A 16,037-nucleotide genomic window follows, 5' to 3' on the forward strand; every position below is an offset into this window, starting at 1 on the left:
GTGGAGGATGGGCACTGGCCTCTGTGGCGTGGAGTGCTCTACTTACGAGTCTTCTCTGCAGATGGACAGTCTCCTCCTGCCACTCCTTCAAGGACATTGCAGGATGCTCTTCTGGCCTCCTGGAGCACCCAAACAGGTGCTTCAGCTGGCTCCAGAGAGCTCTGGGTGTTTGCTAACTGCCCTGTAGCAGGACCTAACCTAGGAGCTCCTTACTCCACTGCCATCTTGCTGGTTCTCTCGATATTTTTTTCTAAAGATTTATTTTTATTTATTTCTCTCCCCTCCCCTCTGTTGTCTGCTCTGCTCTGTGTCCATTTGCTGTGTGTTCTGCATCCGCTTGCATTGTCGGGCAGCACTGGGAAACTGCGTCTCTTTTCGTTGCATCATTTTGCTGCATCAGCTCTGTGTGTGTGACGCCACCCCTGGGCAGGCTGTGCTTTTTATCATGCAGAGCGGCTCTCCTTGTGGGGCGCACTCCTTGTGTGTGGGGCACCCCTGCGTGGCATGGCACTCCTTGCACGCATCAGCGGTGCGCACACCACACAGCTCACCACACAGGCGTCAGGAGGCTGTGGGTATTGAACCCTAGACCCTCCCTGTTATGGTAGGCAGACGCTCTATCAGTTGCGCCACGTCCGCTTCCCTCTAGTGTATTTTTAATCTTCATTATTGTGTTCTTCAGCCCCATAAAATCATGGTTCTGTTTCTTTTTAGACTTTCTAATTCTTTTTTTTTTTTAATACATTTGTCTTCTAAATAACTTTAGCTCTGTATCCACATTTCATTAGTTTCTATTTTCCTTTAGTTCCTTGAACTGATTCAGGAAATATGTTCAAACTCTTTGATTATGTGTTCCCGTGTCTGTTTTTATGCTGGAGTGTGGGAGGAAGGGCACCCGGCTTGCCACAGTAGCAAACGGTGCGGCAAGAAGTGATACCGCCTCTGCCCACTGGGCCTAGATAAGGTGACCACGCCTGACTAGGCCTTTGCTGCTAACGGCTGGCCGGCGCTGCCCTCCCCCTTTTTATCTCCCGCCTAGCCCAACATCCGGCCAGCTCTCACTCCCCCTTTCCCCTCCCCTATTCCAAACCTCTCCGCCAGCCCTCTGCTTAGCAACCGCTTACAATCACCTATCAGGAAGCAGTACCCGCCCGCACCTATCAAATCCCTCCACGCAGTCCCTAACCCTATAAAGCTATGTCCCCTTCCGCAATAAACCGGACTTGCGTACCAGACCTGGTCTCCGCGGCATTCTTTCTCCCCTCGCCGCGCGTCCTCCATGCCTGAGAGCCCCTCTGAGGCTGTCTGCCACAGCCTCAGAGGCCTTTGCGGCCAGCTGACCCCTCCAAACCCCCCCGTCAGCGTCGGGGTGCAAGCCGCCCCAGCCGCAACTGGCGCCCGAACAGGGACCGGGGCCAGTCCGACGTGACCGCTGCCTCACCCCCGTGGGACCTCGCTCCCACCCCTTCGCCGCACTCTCAAGGTAAGGACCCCCGTTATCGGCCCCCGGCAGAAAAATGGGCGGGCGTCTATCTTCCCGCCAAGCGCTGCAAGTCAGAGCGCTTGCTGGCCTACTAGCCTGCCACCAATGTGAAGTTTCGGGCAGGCAACTCCAGGCTTACTGGGATCTACTGGTCCCCTTCAACCCCTAGCTTTCCACTGCCAATCTCTCGGGCCCTGATACCTATCTGAAATTAGCCCCGCCTATCAACAAGGCCAGCCACAAGCCCGAAAATCCACACAAGCTTATAAGGCAATCAACTCTGTTCCAGCAAATGCCCACCCCCTTTCACAACTCTTTGGGCTCCCTACTATCTACATGACAATGTATCTCTGGGCTAGTGAAGGCTGATATAATTAATCCACTGGTATGAGAGAAAAACGTGGCAACATTTGTGTTTTGTTTTATTTCCATGCTAATTCTGATTGGGCTTATTTAACCAAGATAATAAAATGAGTACAAAAATTTTATCAAGGTTTAAAAAGGAATTTTCAGTTTTAAATCAATAGTTTACTCTTGAACTTCAAGTCTCACTATAGTCTTACAGTAATTATCCAAAAATGTGTGCTAATGGTCTGCCTAACTGCTGCTCAGGTTATTTTAGCTGATTGCTGATAACTGATAGGAATGTTTCCGAGCACAGGCTTTCGTGTTGCAGGCAGCATGGGTTCCAGAGAAAATCTTGAAAGGTACAATCTAAAATGTGCTATATAACAGAGAACTTAAAAGCAGCTATACTAAGAAACTAAGAATTATGAATTAATTGTAAACTGTATGTTTCTGTTACTGTGTTGTGATTGTTCTGTGTTTGTCTGTTCGTTCAATGTCAGTGTATATTTTGATACCTCCGGATGGTAAATATAAATTAATAAAAATTTATAAAAGAGCTCTATACAAATGGCCAAAAATTAAATAAGCACTTATATTAATACTTAAGTTTATTATATCAATACATGAGCTTAAATGTTAATAAGATATCTACAATAAGAGAAATTGTAAGTCTTAATTGACAAGATTAACTGTACGTCTTCATAAAAGGTTGTTCTTGCCCAGATTAAAATGAATAACTTATTTCTCTTCACAGGATAATATAAAGAATGTAAAGCTTAAATGAATATTAAAAAAGGTTAAAAGTTTGTGAAAATGCTAACTGAAATGTAATAAGTTTTGCAAAAAGGCGTATTATGTCCTAAAGTAAAATAGCTAATTTTTCATGAACTCTTGAAACTTAATTTGCAGATGGCAAGCTGTAAAAGGTATTGTGATAACTTTAAGTAAGGGAATGTGTTCTATAAAAGTAAAATTTGTCTTCAATAGTCTATATGGTTATAAATAAAAGGTTTAATAAAGCATTGTTTACATTAAAGTATTAAATGGCTAATTCCAAAAGGTCATTCTTAAATATATATAAAACTGAATTCATGATGATAATAATAAAAGGTAATTTTATAACAGGAAAGATTGGCAGCAACCAGCCTCCCCTGCCAACTTGCTTCTAGAAAACTGTTTCTAATATTGCATGCTACTAAGTATTTAAAGAAAAGTTCATTATTTTAACAAGCTTGTTTAATGTTCACAGTATTGTTATAAGAGGTTTGCTTGATAACTTTGATGTAGGCTATATGGAATGTGTTTTTATTATTAAGGAAACAGAAAATAATTTTGTCCTGAAATAAAATGATTGACTATTGGAAAAAGTAGAGTATAGGACGAAACCTGAGTGAATGCTAAAACTGCAGAAGATTAATGGACAAAGAATTTTTACAGTTAAAGTTAAATAAAATTTAATGGGTCTATCTATAAAATTTTACAAGCTTTGGTGTCGGGTAGTATGCTGATGCAAAGTTGAAAATTTTTTTTCTTTCTCAAGGCCTCTCACCATTAATCTGTTTTAGTAAAAGTTCTTATCCTCAGTCAGTATACAAAGAGAGTCTGTCTTATGTTTCTTGTGCTTATCGTTTCCTCGGTGTTCCAAGAAGGAAAGCTTTATCTCTTAAAAGAACATAACGTTCAAAACTGCTTTCTCAAAACCTAATCCTGAACAGTAGCCTTTTATTCCAAACTAATTATAAGAGATTTGTTCTTTTACCTTGAAAGAAAAATTAAAGTAATAATTAAGTTCATTTAATATGTTATAAGCTAAATAAAGGTGTTTTACAGTGTTATAAAATTAACTTTTTCTTCCCTTAAACCCTCTATTAATTAAAGTCGTATGGATAAAAGGTTTCTATGAATGTTTAAAAGTGTATAAAGTTACCAATATTTCAGCATAATATTAAAGAAAAGTACAATATGGTTAATTATAGCTTTAATTATTATAAAAGAGTATATGTCACAAAAACAACCCCTTACCATAGATTAAAGTAACAACACTAGTATGCAGCAATCCCAAATACTGCTAGTTTGTTACAAAAAGTTAAAGTCCAGCTGTATTGCTATCACTTTGTTTTAAAACTTGCTGAGACTCTCTTTAGTGTCTTACACAAATCAAGCCACCTGCATTCCTTTATCTGTAAAGAACCCAACAATAAACTTTTGCAGTGCTTTTCAAGTCTATGTGCATAGCCCAACCATCCTGTACAGTATTTACTAATAGTAATAGTAATGAAAAAGCAGCATGAAAAAAAAAAAACAGCATGTGTTACTTTCCAAAAAGAACAGGTTTAGCCAACTCCTTATTCATCTGCTCAATGCACAGAGCTTTGAGCCATCATTAAAGGTTTACAAATGTTTTAAGAGTCCTTGAATATTGTCTCTAATTCTGAATATGTATGCCTTACTGATAAGCACACCACTGCCCTTTTCTCCGAAAACCCCCGTGCTCAAATTCTTCTAGAAATCTTCCACGGGACCTTTGACTGCCATTACCCCCCCCCCCCACAAGTTGCTCCAGGGCCTCACAAGGCTCCCCCTCTCCCCACTATACCACCCTTTCCCTGGCTCCAAGCCTCTCTCCAACTCCACTACTGTCTTCACGGACGCCTCTAAGACCAAGTTTACTTATATTGCCTACTCTCCCAGCCGTGACTTGCCAACATTTTACTGCCAAACCCATCCCGGATCGGTTCAGGTGGGCGAGCTACTAGCCATCCCCACTGACTTCCAACACCATGGCAATGAGCCCGTCAACATCTTCACTGACAGTCAGTACGCCCTGCAAGTTTGTTCAGTTATTGCCCATGCTGTTTTCTTTCCACGTGACACGCCCATTGATCAAGCACTCCATGCCTTGCAGCGAGAGCTCAAGCTCCGCACACAGCCATGGTACATTTCTCATATTCGCAGCCATTCAGGGCTGCCCGGGCCTCTAGCCACGGGTAATTCTGCTGCCGACCAAACCGTCTCCACCCATACAATAGCCACTGTCGGAGACTTGGTCAATCAAGCCAAACTTCTCCATTCTAAGTTCCACTTTTCAGCAGCCTCACTTCAACGTCTTTTGCCAGGCCTCCCCAAGGAAACTTGCAAGCATTTGGTGCGCGCCTGTAAAACATGCGCCCCCTTCTTGCCGCTTGGACAGTTGCAGCCACAAGGGGTCAACCCCCGTGGCCTCAAGCCAAACTCCCGATGGCAAATAGACGTCACCCATGTGCCATCATTTGGGCGCCTCAAGTATGTCCATGTCACAGTCGACACCTTTTCTCACCTTTGCTACGCTGTCCCCTTACCGGGAGAAACAGCCAAGCATTGCATTAAAGCATTGCGGCAAGTCATCTTATTCATGGGGGTTCCTTGGATGTTAAAACCGATAATAGGCCTAGGTATCGCAGCTCCTCATTCGCTGCTTTTCTCCAGCTCTACAACATTACTCATCACTTCGGCATTCCATACAACCCCCAAGGGCAGGCTATAGTAGAATGCATCCACCGCCAGCTCAAAGTGCAAATTCAATAAGAGAAGGATCTACGCCCACATAGTCAACCAGGCGACATTATCACTGCCTGCCTCATTCACATAAACCTCCTCTCCTTTGATAAAAACGGTCTTTCCCCCCTCCATAAGCATTGGGGCCCCTCCTACGCACCAACAGTTGCCCCAGTGGTGTTTTGGAAGGACCCAGAAACAAACAATTGGCAGGGACCCAGTCCCCTTCTCACCTAAGGCAGAGGGTTTCTTGTGTCTTTCCAGAAAATGCCTCCCAGCCGCTCTGGATCCCCGGAAAAAAAACGTCAAACCCGCCACCGGCCAGCAGCAGGTTCCAACGACGGATGATGAGAGCACTCGCCCATCGGATGGAGAGGCTAAATATGGCCGCGAATCCAGCTCATGACACCCTCCTCCTTGGACAGCTAGTACAGCTTGCTGTCCCCACCTTGGCTTCAAACAAAAAACCTAAAAATCTACACTCTCCTGCTTTTCATGTTAGTTCTGCTCCCCTCCACTACGGACCAGGCTAGTATAAGCCATCGGCCCTTTAACTGGACACTCTCTCTTTAGCAGCAGGAAAAGCTCCTCGCTAATAACATTACTGCGGGTGCTCCCTCCTTCACAGTGCACATATGTAATCTCGCCAACCTTCCTTTTGCCAGTGGTGGTTCCCTTCAAGACATTACACACAATACTCACCAGTGTTGGTACAGCTCACTTACAGGCCTTAACGGCCCTTATAATCATGAAGTCTCAGGCTTCTATATCTGCCCTTCCACAGCCAGAGGCTGCCATGACCCAGCGCACTATTACTGCCCCTCCTGGGGGTGCAAAACCATGGCCCACGGGTGGTCGGGAGCTCCCAATAGGGACCCCTACCTCTCCCTTTCTTTTAAGGATAAAAGTCACAGGAGCAGCATTAAGCCCTACTGGAGCAGCATTACGTTCACTGTCAAAAACCCTAAAAATGCAGGCTGGTACAGGGCCGCACCTGGGGAGCCCGACTTTACATGAGCAACTATGATTACGGTGCCTTTTTCATTATAAAGAAAAATTCAATCCGCACACAATCCGCCACCGTGGGCCCAAATCAAGTTCTCAATCCTCCCCACACACGGCCTCCCCCTCCTCCCTCTGTTTCTCCTTCTCCTCCCGCTACCACCTTAAATCCTTCCATCACTAGGTATCCTCCCCACCGCCAAACCCTGCCACCCCCCAACCCTCTTGTAACCCTCCTCAACGCATCATTTATCTCCTTAAACTTATCCCAGCCCAACCTTACACAACGTTGCTGGCTCTGCTTCTCCGCCGCGGCTCCCTTCTATGAAGCCATAGCTACCAACGGCGCCTATCACGCCTCCCCAGACTCCACCGGTACCTCTTGCAATTGGAACCAAAAAAAAGAGGACTCACCCTCCGATCAGTTTCCCAGACTGGACTCTGTATAATAAAAATCAGCGGCAAAGTTCTCCCCTCCATGCGGTCCCTCTGCAGCCTAACTCACACCCCTAATGCAGCCGCTAAGTTCCTAATTCCCCCTAATAATACCAAATGGCTATGTTCTTCCTCCGGCCTCACTCCATGTCTCAATGTTCAAACCCTTAACTCCACCAGCGACACCTGTGTGCTCATACTCATTGCCCCCCGTGTTCTCTTTTATACTGATAACCAATTCTTTGACTCCTGGCAGCACTTCAGCTCCCCGCAGCACGAGCAGAAACGGGAAGTCTTCACCGCCATCACAATTGCCACCCTTCTAGGTCTTGCCGGTGCAGCCACTGGAGCTGCAGCTCTCAGCCTCCAAGATAATTCCTTTTCAACCCTTAGGCAAGCTGTCGATGCAGACATCGCCCGCCTTGAGACTTCCATGGCCCACCTTGAAACATCTCTCAACTCCCTGTCTGAGGTCGTTCTCCAAAACCACAGGAGCCTAGACCTCCTCCTCCTAAAAGAGGGGGGCTCTGCGCAGCGTTAGGAGAAAAATGCTGCTTCTATGCTAACCACTCTGGCCTCATTCGAGATAACCTCGCACAAGTTAGGGCCTCTGCAAGAGAAAGCAGGAACGTGAAGCCGGATGGTCTTTCTCTTGGGGGCTGCCCAATGGAATCCTTTCTTACTTTCTCCCCTTTCTAGGCCCACTCCTCACCCTTGTCCTCCTATTAGCCCTAGGACCCTGGATCATCAGGTGAATTGTCCGGCTTGTCAAAAGTCAAGTTAACTCTGTCCTTAGTAAGCCCATCCAGGTCCGGTACCAGCGAATCCGCACCACCGACGAAGACGCACCAGGAGTCTCCATTAATTGCCGTCCTCCCCAAATGGCCAGCCGCCTCTCAACACACCCAAGCCCCAGCTCCCCTGCCCCTACCCCTTCTCACTGCCCATCCTAACCCCTTACCCTTACCCTTTCCCCTCCCCCGCCCTGTTTATCTAAGGCCGCCAACATTCCATCGAGGCGCTGGACTGGTTAGCCAATGACGGGCAACGGGATCGGCCCGCCAGTCAACCTAAGGCAGGGACACGGCCTTTTGCTGCCACGTTTCCCCATGACGGGTAAGACTGGCCACCTGTGTGGCACGGGCATTGCCCGGCTGGGCGCAATCCCGACCTAAGACAGGCACAGTCCCCCTCCCTCCTCAAATCAAGCTTTTCGGAGGAGCTTAATAAAAACAAAGGGGGAAATGTGAGAGGAAGAGCGCCCGGCTTGCCACAGTAGCAAACGGTGCGGCAAGAAGTGATACCGCCTCTGCCCACTGGGCCTAGATAAGGTGACCACGCCTGACTAGGCCTTTGCTGCTAACGGCTGGCCAGCGCTGCCCTCCCCCTTTTTATCTCCCGCCTAGCCCAACATCCGGCCAGCTCTCACTCCCCCTTTCCCCTCCCCTATTCCAAACCTCTCCGCCAGCCCTCTGCTTAGCAACCGCTTACAATCACCTATCAGGAAGCAGTACCCGCCCGCACCTATCAAATCCCTCCACGCAGTCCCTAACCCTATAAAGCTATGTCCCCTTCCGCAATAAACCGGACTTGCGTACCAGACCTGGTCTCCGCGGCATTCTTTCTCCCCTCGCCACGCGTCCTCCACGCCTGAGAGCCCCTCTGAGGCTGTCTGCCGCAGCCTCAGATGCCTTTGCGGCCAGCTGACCCCTCCAAACCCCCCCGTCAGCGTCGGGGTGCAAGCCGCCCCAGCTGCACTGGAGTTTTATTTTCTTCCCTTGAATGAGCCATATCTTCTTATTTCTTTGGATGGCTTGTGGGTTTTTTTTTTATGTTGTGTGGGATTTGATTGTTTTGGTGTGCTAACTCTGGCAGCCGTTTCTCCCACTTGCCTGAGGCTTTATTTTAGATTGGCCGTGTGTTAAGGCTTTTCGTCATCACTTGGTCCAGTTTGTACTGAATCTTTAGAGCAGCCCCCTATTGAATTGCTCAGCTTTTCTCAGGTCTTCTGCACCTGTTGCTCACCCTGCAGGCACTGCAAATTTTAAAATTACCAAGTATGTGCAATTATTTCATTTCCAGGAGAAGATGTCCTTTTTTGTTCCTTCTGGGCTCTTCTGCTTGCTTTTATGCAGACTTCCTTCCCCAGCATATGTGCTTTGTCCCACTGTTCTCCCACGCTCAGGTCTGCCTTTTCCCTACAACTTTTAGCGCTGTCTTCCCTGCTTTACATGGTTCACTTTCTCCCCACTTTCCCTTGCAGCTTTTTGGCCTCAGGTAACTTCCACATTAGGGTATCCCACCCTTGGGAGCCTAATGGCATCATGGTTCAAAATCAGCCTTTTTCTTCATTTAGGTACACCAGCTATTGGGGTCCAGATTGAGGGTGTGCACTACTTGCCAACAGTTCTACGGCAGGTCGCTCTTGCTTCCTGGACAGCCTTTTAATCCCTGCCAGTGGCTACTAGGGCCCCTCCCTGATTTCATAGCCCTGGGTCTTGTGCCTGAATGTGTGTGTTGCTCCAAGTTGCTGCAATGTGGGGCTCTGTGGTCAGTGACCACTAGGTGGCTGGGCTGGAAGCCTGTCATTCTGCCTCCCTCCCCTTCATGCCCCTTTCCTCCCCTTCTTCCTGCAGGTGCACATTCCTAATTGATAGGGAACAGACCTCCTGTCCCTGCTCCCTCCTGGCTCCCTCCCTTCACATTCTGGTATGATAGTAGCACCCAGGTCAGAGGGACGTGGATGGAACTACAGAGCCCATAGGAGTTACCTCACCCCGACCTTGAAACTGCAAAGCTAGCATACTACAAACTAGTCCCTTTGTAGTCTAGCCGCAGATCAAGTTATAAAACCCGCCTCCCCCTCTTTCGCTGCTGCTCTCTATTCTAGACTCAGCTGCCTGCAAAGCTCTCTCATTAAAGGCTTTGTTTCAACTAAGCTCAGCTTCTGGTCTGATTTCTAAGATACCTCCCTTCCTCGGCTTCCCTTCGAACTTAACAGTAGTTCCCAGTTGCATATCTCCAACCTTCTTTTCGGGGGGCTTGCTTTTTTGTTTTCTGTCAGCATTTGTGGAGTCTCTGTCATCCTGCAGATTTCCAAGCAAAAGGAACGAGCACTTTTGTTTAGTTGTCTCTACAGGGAAATGTTTCCAGGGATGTGTTCTGCCACCATCTTTTGATAACACTCTACTACCTGATTATGTTTTATTTTTCATGTTATTTGTTTTTTCTATCTTTTTTTAGGAGGTACTGATGATTGAACCTGGGACCTCCACCACTGAGCTCCACCAGCAAGCGAAGCAGGCCCTGCACTACTGAGCTCCACCAGCTCCATAAATCATTTTATTTTAAGCATAGGTCATAACGACAGTGGTGCACCTTTTAAAAACTGAGGTAAAATTCACATAGTATAAAATTAACTCTTGAAAAGTGTAAAATTTAGTTGCATTTACTATGTTGCCAATGTTCTTTAACTGTCACTTCTCTCTAGTTCCAAAACATTTTCTTCATTCCCGCAATGAACCCTGTACCCATTAAGCAGTGATTTCCCAATACTCCTCCCCAGGCCAGGCTGTCAAAAGAAAAATCCGTGTTGGACAGTATTAATCAGGCAAGAATGACTTTACTCAAGGACTGCTGCAGGAGGGAAGAGAGGCTAGAACTCAACTCCAAGGAAGGCAGAGGTTTAGTTAGGAAGAAAACTTTTAACTGAATGTTACACATTAATTGCTAGGAGACCAGTCATCTTGTGATGTCACTGCTATTCAGGCTGAGAAGCATTGTGATGGCATAGGATTAGTTTATCTGTGCAGCCTTAGCAAGGCAGCATTTGAAGCTGCAGTGTTGAAAACCATGCAGGTGAGAAAAATAACTGAGGGCAAATTTATTTAACATGGAAGTTCAAGATTCTTCTCCGAAAGACAGATCAACTCATTCAGAAACCTCCATTGCGTCTCCTTCCTGTGGTCACACATACACTGGAGACTCAGACTTGAGGTCTAAAATTGAAGAAAATGCTTTTCAGGCTTTGTCTGAAGGACCCTTGATGAAGAGACCACGTTACACATTTTGTGTTCCCCGGCCAGAAGAAGATGATTTCCTTTCTTTGACCTTCCCCAGAAAACTCTGGAAAATAGTTGGAAGCGACCGTTTTAAGTCAATTTGGTGGGATGAAAATGGGACTTCTATAGTGATTAATGAAGAACTCTTTAAGAAAGAAGTTTTGGAAAGAAAAACCCCTTTCAGAATATTTGAAACTGAGAGTATGAAAAGTTTGGTTCGACAGCTAAATCTCTATGGATTTAGTAAAGTGCGACAGCATTTTCAAAGATCTGCTTCTCTGGCTGACTTTCTGGCAGAAGGAAAAGAAGCCTCTGTTTTAAGCAAGGTATTCAAAGATTTTCAGTTACTGCTTAGATGGGAAATAAATGATTTTATTTTTATATGTTGCTAAGTACTTGAAAATATATAAGAAGTAAAATTAGATTTTTTAAATGATGTGGGAAAATTAGGGTTAAAATTAATTTTAAAATACCAGGATAGCTTAGACATTAATCATTGAGGATTATGCAAAAAAACTTGGAATTTTATCTTTGAGCTTTAAAGGCACTGAACTAAATGCAATTCACTGTACTTGTAAATATACAGCATATTTTCATTTGGAGATCATAATATTTAAATGTTTGTTTCCCAACAGTGAAATTTTGAAGACTAGTCAACAGGATTCAGGCATTACTGATGATATTAACTTTATGTGATGAAACTAAAATCCGAGATTTTTTTGAGTTATATTTATTATTGTCTGACTTGCTCTTGGTTGAAAATGTCACTAAATAATGTTTTCCTTTGCTTTTAGTTACAGTTCTACCAACACCCAAACTTTAAACGAGGCTGTCCCCAGCTTTTAGTAAATATGAAAAGAAGAGTCGGGATTAAAAATGCTTCTACCGTATCTGCTTCATTAGTTCAAGACTTCAACAAGAAGCACTTTAGAGCAGTGAGTAACGCGGACAATCAGAATTCCGGTGCAGTTGCTGAAACTAGTAGGGAAAGATTACTTTCAGCCTCTACAAATGTAAACGTGCCTTTAATAAGGCAGCCTTCGAACAGCCAGGAAGTTGCTAGTACAACTCCCCTAGTCAGAAGTGTTTTTTCTCCTTCATCAGCTTCAATTACACCATCAGAACAAATCCTAACAGATAAACATGGTGTTTTAAACCAGCTGACCACTTTTCACATGCAATCCCATAGCAGCTACACTCAAGCAAATGGCTACATTGTGAATTTTGTTAGAACTGCAACTTCTGTTTCTCAGTACCATATCGTATCTCCTATAGAGAACAATTACTCTGGACTGATGGTGGAGCCGCCTTCTGTCCCAACTGGTTATCCTGATTTACCAGCCCATGAGGCTCCTTTTTCCACCTTCCTACAAGGAGGCAACCCATGGCTCCCAATGGCTGTAATACCTGATTCGTCTGCCACCTCTCTTTTAAGGTCACCTCAACAACCATCTTCATTATACCAACATTTTCCTCATTTCAGTTGACCTTCTACCAAAAGAGGTCCAGATTTTGCAGGATGAGAAAGACTAAAATTTTCTTTTGACAAGTGTCAACCTGCAATTCTCTAATTTGAACAATAAACTTAAGTGTTTATTGTCACTGTTTCGTTTTCCTTATTTTTTAAAATAATTAAGAATGAAATGGGGTGCAGCCGTGCTCAGAGATGTATTCACCAAGTGCAATGAATGTCTCATGATGGAGGAGGTTGTGGTTATGGGAGGAGTGGGGTGAGGGGGGTGGGAGGCATAGGGAACCTCATATATATTTTTTAATGTAACATTAAAAATAAATAAATAAATTTTGAAAAATGAAATGCAATGAGAAAAGAGTTAAAAAAAAAGATACAATAATATAAAATGTCTGGTAAAGGGAAACCTAGGCAGGCAAAAAGCAGATGAACAATTTCCTAGGGTGTCAGAGTGAGAATAAATATTATTTGTTAACGATTATGAAAAGAATCTCTTCAGTGATAGAAATGTCCTAGAACTGGATTGCGGTGATGGTTACACATCTCAGGAAATGTACAAAAAGTCATTAAATTGTAACTTAAAATGGTGAGTGTTATGGTATGTGAATTATACCTTGATAAACTTGCTAAAACATTAAACTAATAAAGAAGTGTGATATCTACGAAAAACAAAAAAGAATAAAATGGGTCAGGCTCTTGTGCCATATTGTACTATATATATATTATATGTGTACTTCATTATGCAGATGACTTGGGTCATTTGAACCCAAGGATGTTTGAAATGTATGTAAATTATATTCATACTGGTATACTTAATTGTGTAAGAAAGAAGAAAGAATGCAGTGTGTGGAGAATGAATGGGGCTGTTTGGAGATAGGGAGAGGTAATCTACGATGAATCAAATGAGGGTTTGAATTAGGAGAGCATGGAGGAGGAAACAGATACTAAGATGAATCTAGGGAAGGTAAATACACACTATTTTCTCTAATACTTCCTCAAGTACATTGCATTTCCCTACCCCATTATTTTCAATAATGGCCTTGAGTTAGCAAAGAAGACTGACTTCATAAAGTACTGTCATGCTTGAAAGTCTTACATAATCTAGCCAGCCCCATAACCATGATGGCCATTAATTAATTCATCGCTGGAATAATAAAGACCGCATATCAAAACATGGAATTTTACAGCCTAGAGTTAGCAAGGGCCCTTTTTCCTCTGCCATCCTCAAAGACTTCCAAATGGTTTGTGCTGTTAATTGTGCTTCATGAGTCCACACTTTGACTTTTCTTTTTCTCCCCAAGATTTATTTATTCCTCCCCATTTTTATTCCCTGTTTGATCTTCTGCATCCACCTCTCCCCCGTCTTCTCCTCTCCCCCAGGATCCACCGGACTTGATCCTGGGGACCTCCGATGTGGAGAGAGGTTCCCCGTCAGCTGCGCCACCCCAGCTCCCGGCCTCCGCTGCAGCCCACCCTGGACTCTTTCCCCTTCGACCCTTCCCAGTTGCATCATCATCCCGCTGCCTGACCCAGCTGCATGGGCACTGGCCCACCAGGAGGGCACCTGTGCTTGCCACGCAGGCACTCACAAGGGCACTGGGCTCACCGCGTGGGCACTCAGCTTGTGATGTGGGCACTCACACGGGCACTCTGCTCGCCTAGCGGGCACGGGCCTGTTGTGCAGGCACGCCCCCTCCTCTCCTTCACCAGGAGTCCCAGGGATCGCACCTCGGCCCTCCCACATGGCAGGCAGAAGCCCCATCACTTGAGCCACATCTGCTCCCTCGCTTTGACTTTCATAATGCACACTTTTATTAGGTTACTTTCTTGCTGTATACAAAGGAGGCTTAATTCTGTATCCTGGCTTTTAATACCACATAGATTCTGAGCCCAGATCCTTAGCATACCTTAAGGCCCTTAAAAATGTGGCTTCTTTTCAGTTTTGCAACTTAAATCTCTGCTTCTCCACTCTTTGGAGCTCTATTCAGACAATTGCTTTTACCAATTCTCATTTCCATCTCGTAACTTCTGTCCAAGATCTGCCTGGGGCTTTCTCCCTGTGGACCCTCTCCCTCATTGCTTATCCTTTAGGTCTCAGCACAGCTGTCAACTCCTCAAGGAGGCCTGGTGTTCTCCTTGTCTGCCTTGGACACCCAGCACTGACGCAGGACAGTGGCTGGCACATCACCTTTTTCAGTACTTATTGAATGGGTAATAAGGAAATGCTTCTTTAAAATCTACTTTCATTGCCAAAAAAAAAAACAAAACAGTACACATGCCATTGCCATCAAACTACTACTGGGTGGTCTCCACTCTGCATTGCAAGCTTTGTTTTCACAGCCCTTGGACGTTTGCCAGCTGCCCTTGACACGTGAGTGGGGCTGTGGTGCTGGCCCTGAGAGACAGGTATTCATTGTCCCTTCCTGCCACATACCTCCTGAGATCTGAGGCATCCCCTCCCTATGATGAGTTTGTTGCTCTCCCTTCAGCCCCCAAAATTCATTTCTCATATCCCAGAACCTATCCCTTTTCCTGCTCATCCCCTATTCACAGATCTTTGTCCAGAAGGGTCAGGGTGGAATCCCAAATTTTCAAAATAAATCTATAGACTCCATGTGGCCCCTACCTACCCCTTTCATCCTGTACCCAGGAAGCAGCCAAGCAGAGATAAATGCTTGTATTCATCACGAGACTACTTCACTCAAATGTGTGGACCTGGAGGAGGTGAGGGTGGTAGAGTTTGGCATTTGTCCAGCGCTCAACAATACCAGATGCCCACAGGTGTTAGGGAGGATAGAACATCCGTCAAATACTTTTAACTCCCACTACTCTGTGGTTAAAGGTGTACTGTTGTCAGAATGTAAAGGGCCTGAGAAGCTGAAAACCCTGCTATCAAGGGGAATGAGAGTTCTAATTACAGTGATGTGGCTGGAGTAAATGGATTGGACTGGAACAGGAATAATGTAACCTGAAAAACGATCGCCAGCCATGAGCCAATACTCTGGGAGGGGGTCAGGGATCAGGGCAACATCCCTAATGTGATCTCCTTTACTAGGAGACAAAAGGATCATCTTTTGGCAGAAGTCACAAGTCTGCTATGTGGTAGTGGCTTCTGCGTCAGAATCACGGCTCTAATTTGTGGCACCTACCTATGAGTGGGTGTTGGTTTACAGTGACAGCCTGCGATGGGTAGGTACATTCAATTGGGGGTGTGATTCCAGTCGGTCTCAGCAGAGAATGAATCCTTACCATGGACACCTTCAGAGTGGCCTGAAGAGGGATTCCGTAATGTGCAGTTTTTAAAAATATAACGGCTTACTTTATCTGTTTCTTAGATGTTAACCCTTATATACGTGTGTTGATGGTAATTTCACCTTTTTTGATGACATAGAGTGACCACAATAGACAATTATCAGAAGATGATGTGGCTATATTGATGTCCTCTAGGCTGGGCTGGCTGTTCCTGCACTAAGAGATCTTGGATAGCGTACGCTATTCAGTTTTGTTCAGTCTCCTTTTCAGGCCACCACTTCTGAACTGTTAATGAGCTTGAGGGTGGGAAATCAAATAACCGAAATTATTAAAATCATATAAAACAAATGCATCAGCTCTAATGTATAGACTTTGTGACTTAAGTGGCTTGTTAAGAGCCATTGCATCAGCTCTAATGTATAGAATTTGTGACTTAAGTGGGTTGTTAAGA

General features: G+C 45.0%; 1 protein-coding gene across 4 annotated transcripts; it reads left to right on the forward strand.

Annotated features, from left to right (window-relative positions):
* Positions 1-163: 163 nt before the first annotated feature.
* Positions 164-12,465, forward strand: LOC139438396 (heat shock transcription factor, Y-linked-like). 4 transcript variants are annotated; one of them, XM_071213534.1, is made up of 5 exons: positions 164-1,483; positions 5,630-7,918; positions 10,046-10,195; positions 10,293-11,189; positions 11,658-12,465. In XM_071213534.1, the coding sequence occupies exons 4-5, from the start codon at positions 10,695-10,697 to the stop codon at positions 12,348-12,350; spliced, it is 1,188 nt and encodes a 395-aa protein (XP_071069635.1). In that variant the 5' UTR covers positions 164-1,483; positions 5,630-7,918; positions 10,046-10,195; positions 10,293-10,694; the 3' UTR covers positions 12,351-12,465. The 4 variants fall into 4 exon arrangements, with proteins under 4 accessions (XP_071069635.1, XP_071069637.1, XP_071069638.1 ...); XM_071213536.1 differs by having other exon boundaries at positions 10,368-11,189; XM_071213537.1 differs by having other exon boundaries at positions 5,630-5,862.
* The last annotated feature ends 3,572 nt before the right edge of the window (positions 12,466-16,037 follow it).

This window comes from Dasypus novemcinctus, chromosome Y, assembly GCF_030445035.2.
Source record: "Dasypus novemcinctus isolate mDasNov1 chromosome Y, mDasNov1.1.hap2, whole genome shotgun sequence".
NCBI lineage: Eukaryota > Metazoa > Chordata > Mammalia > Cingulata > Dasypodidae > Dasypus > Dasypus novemcinctus.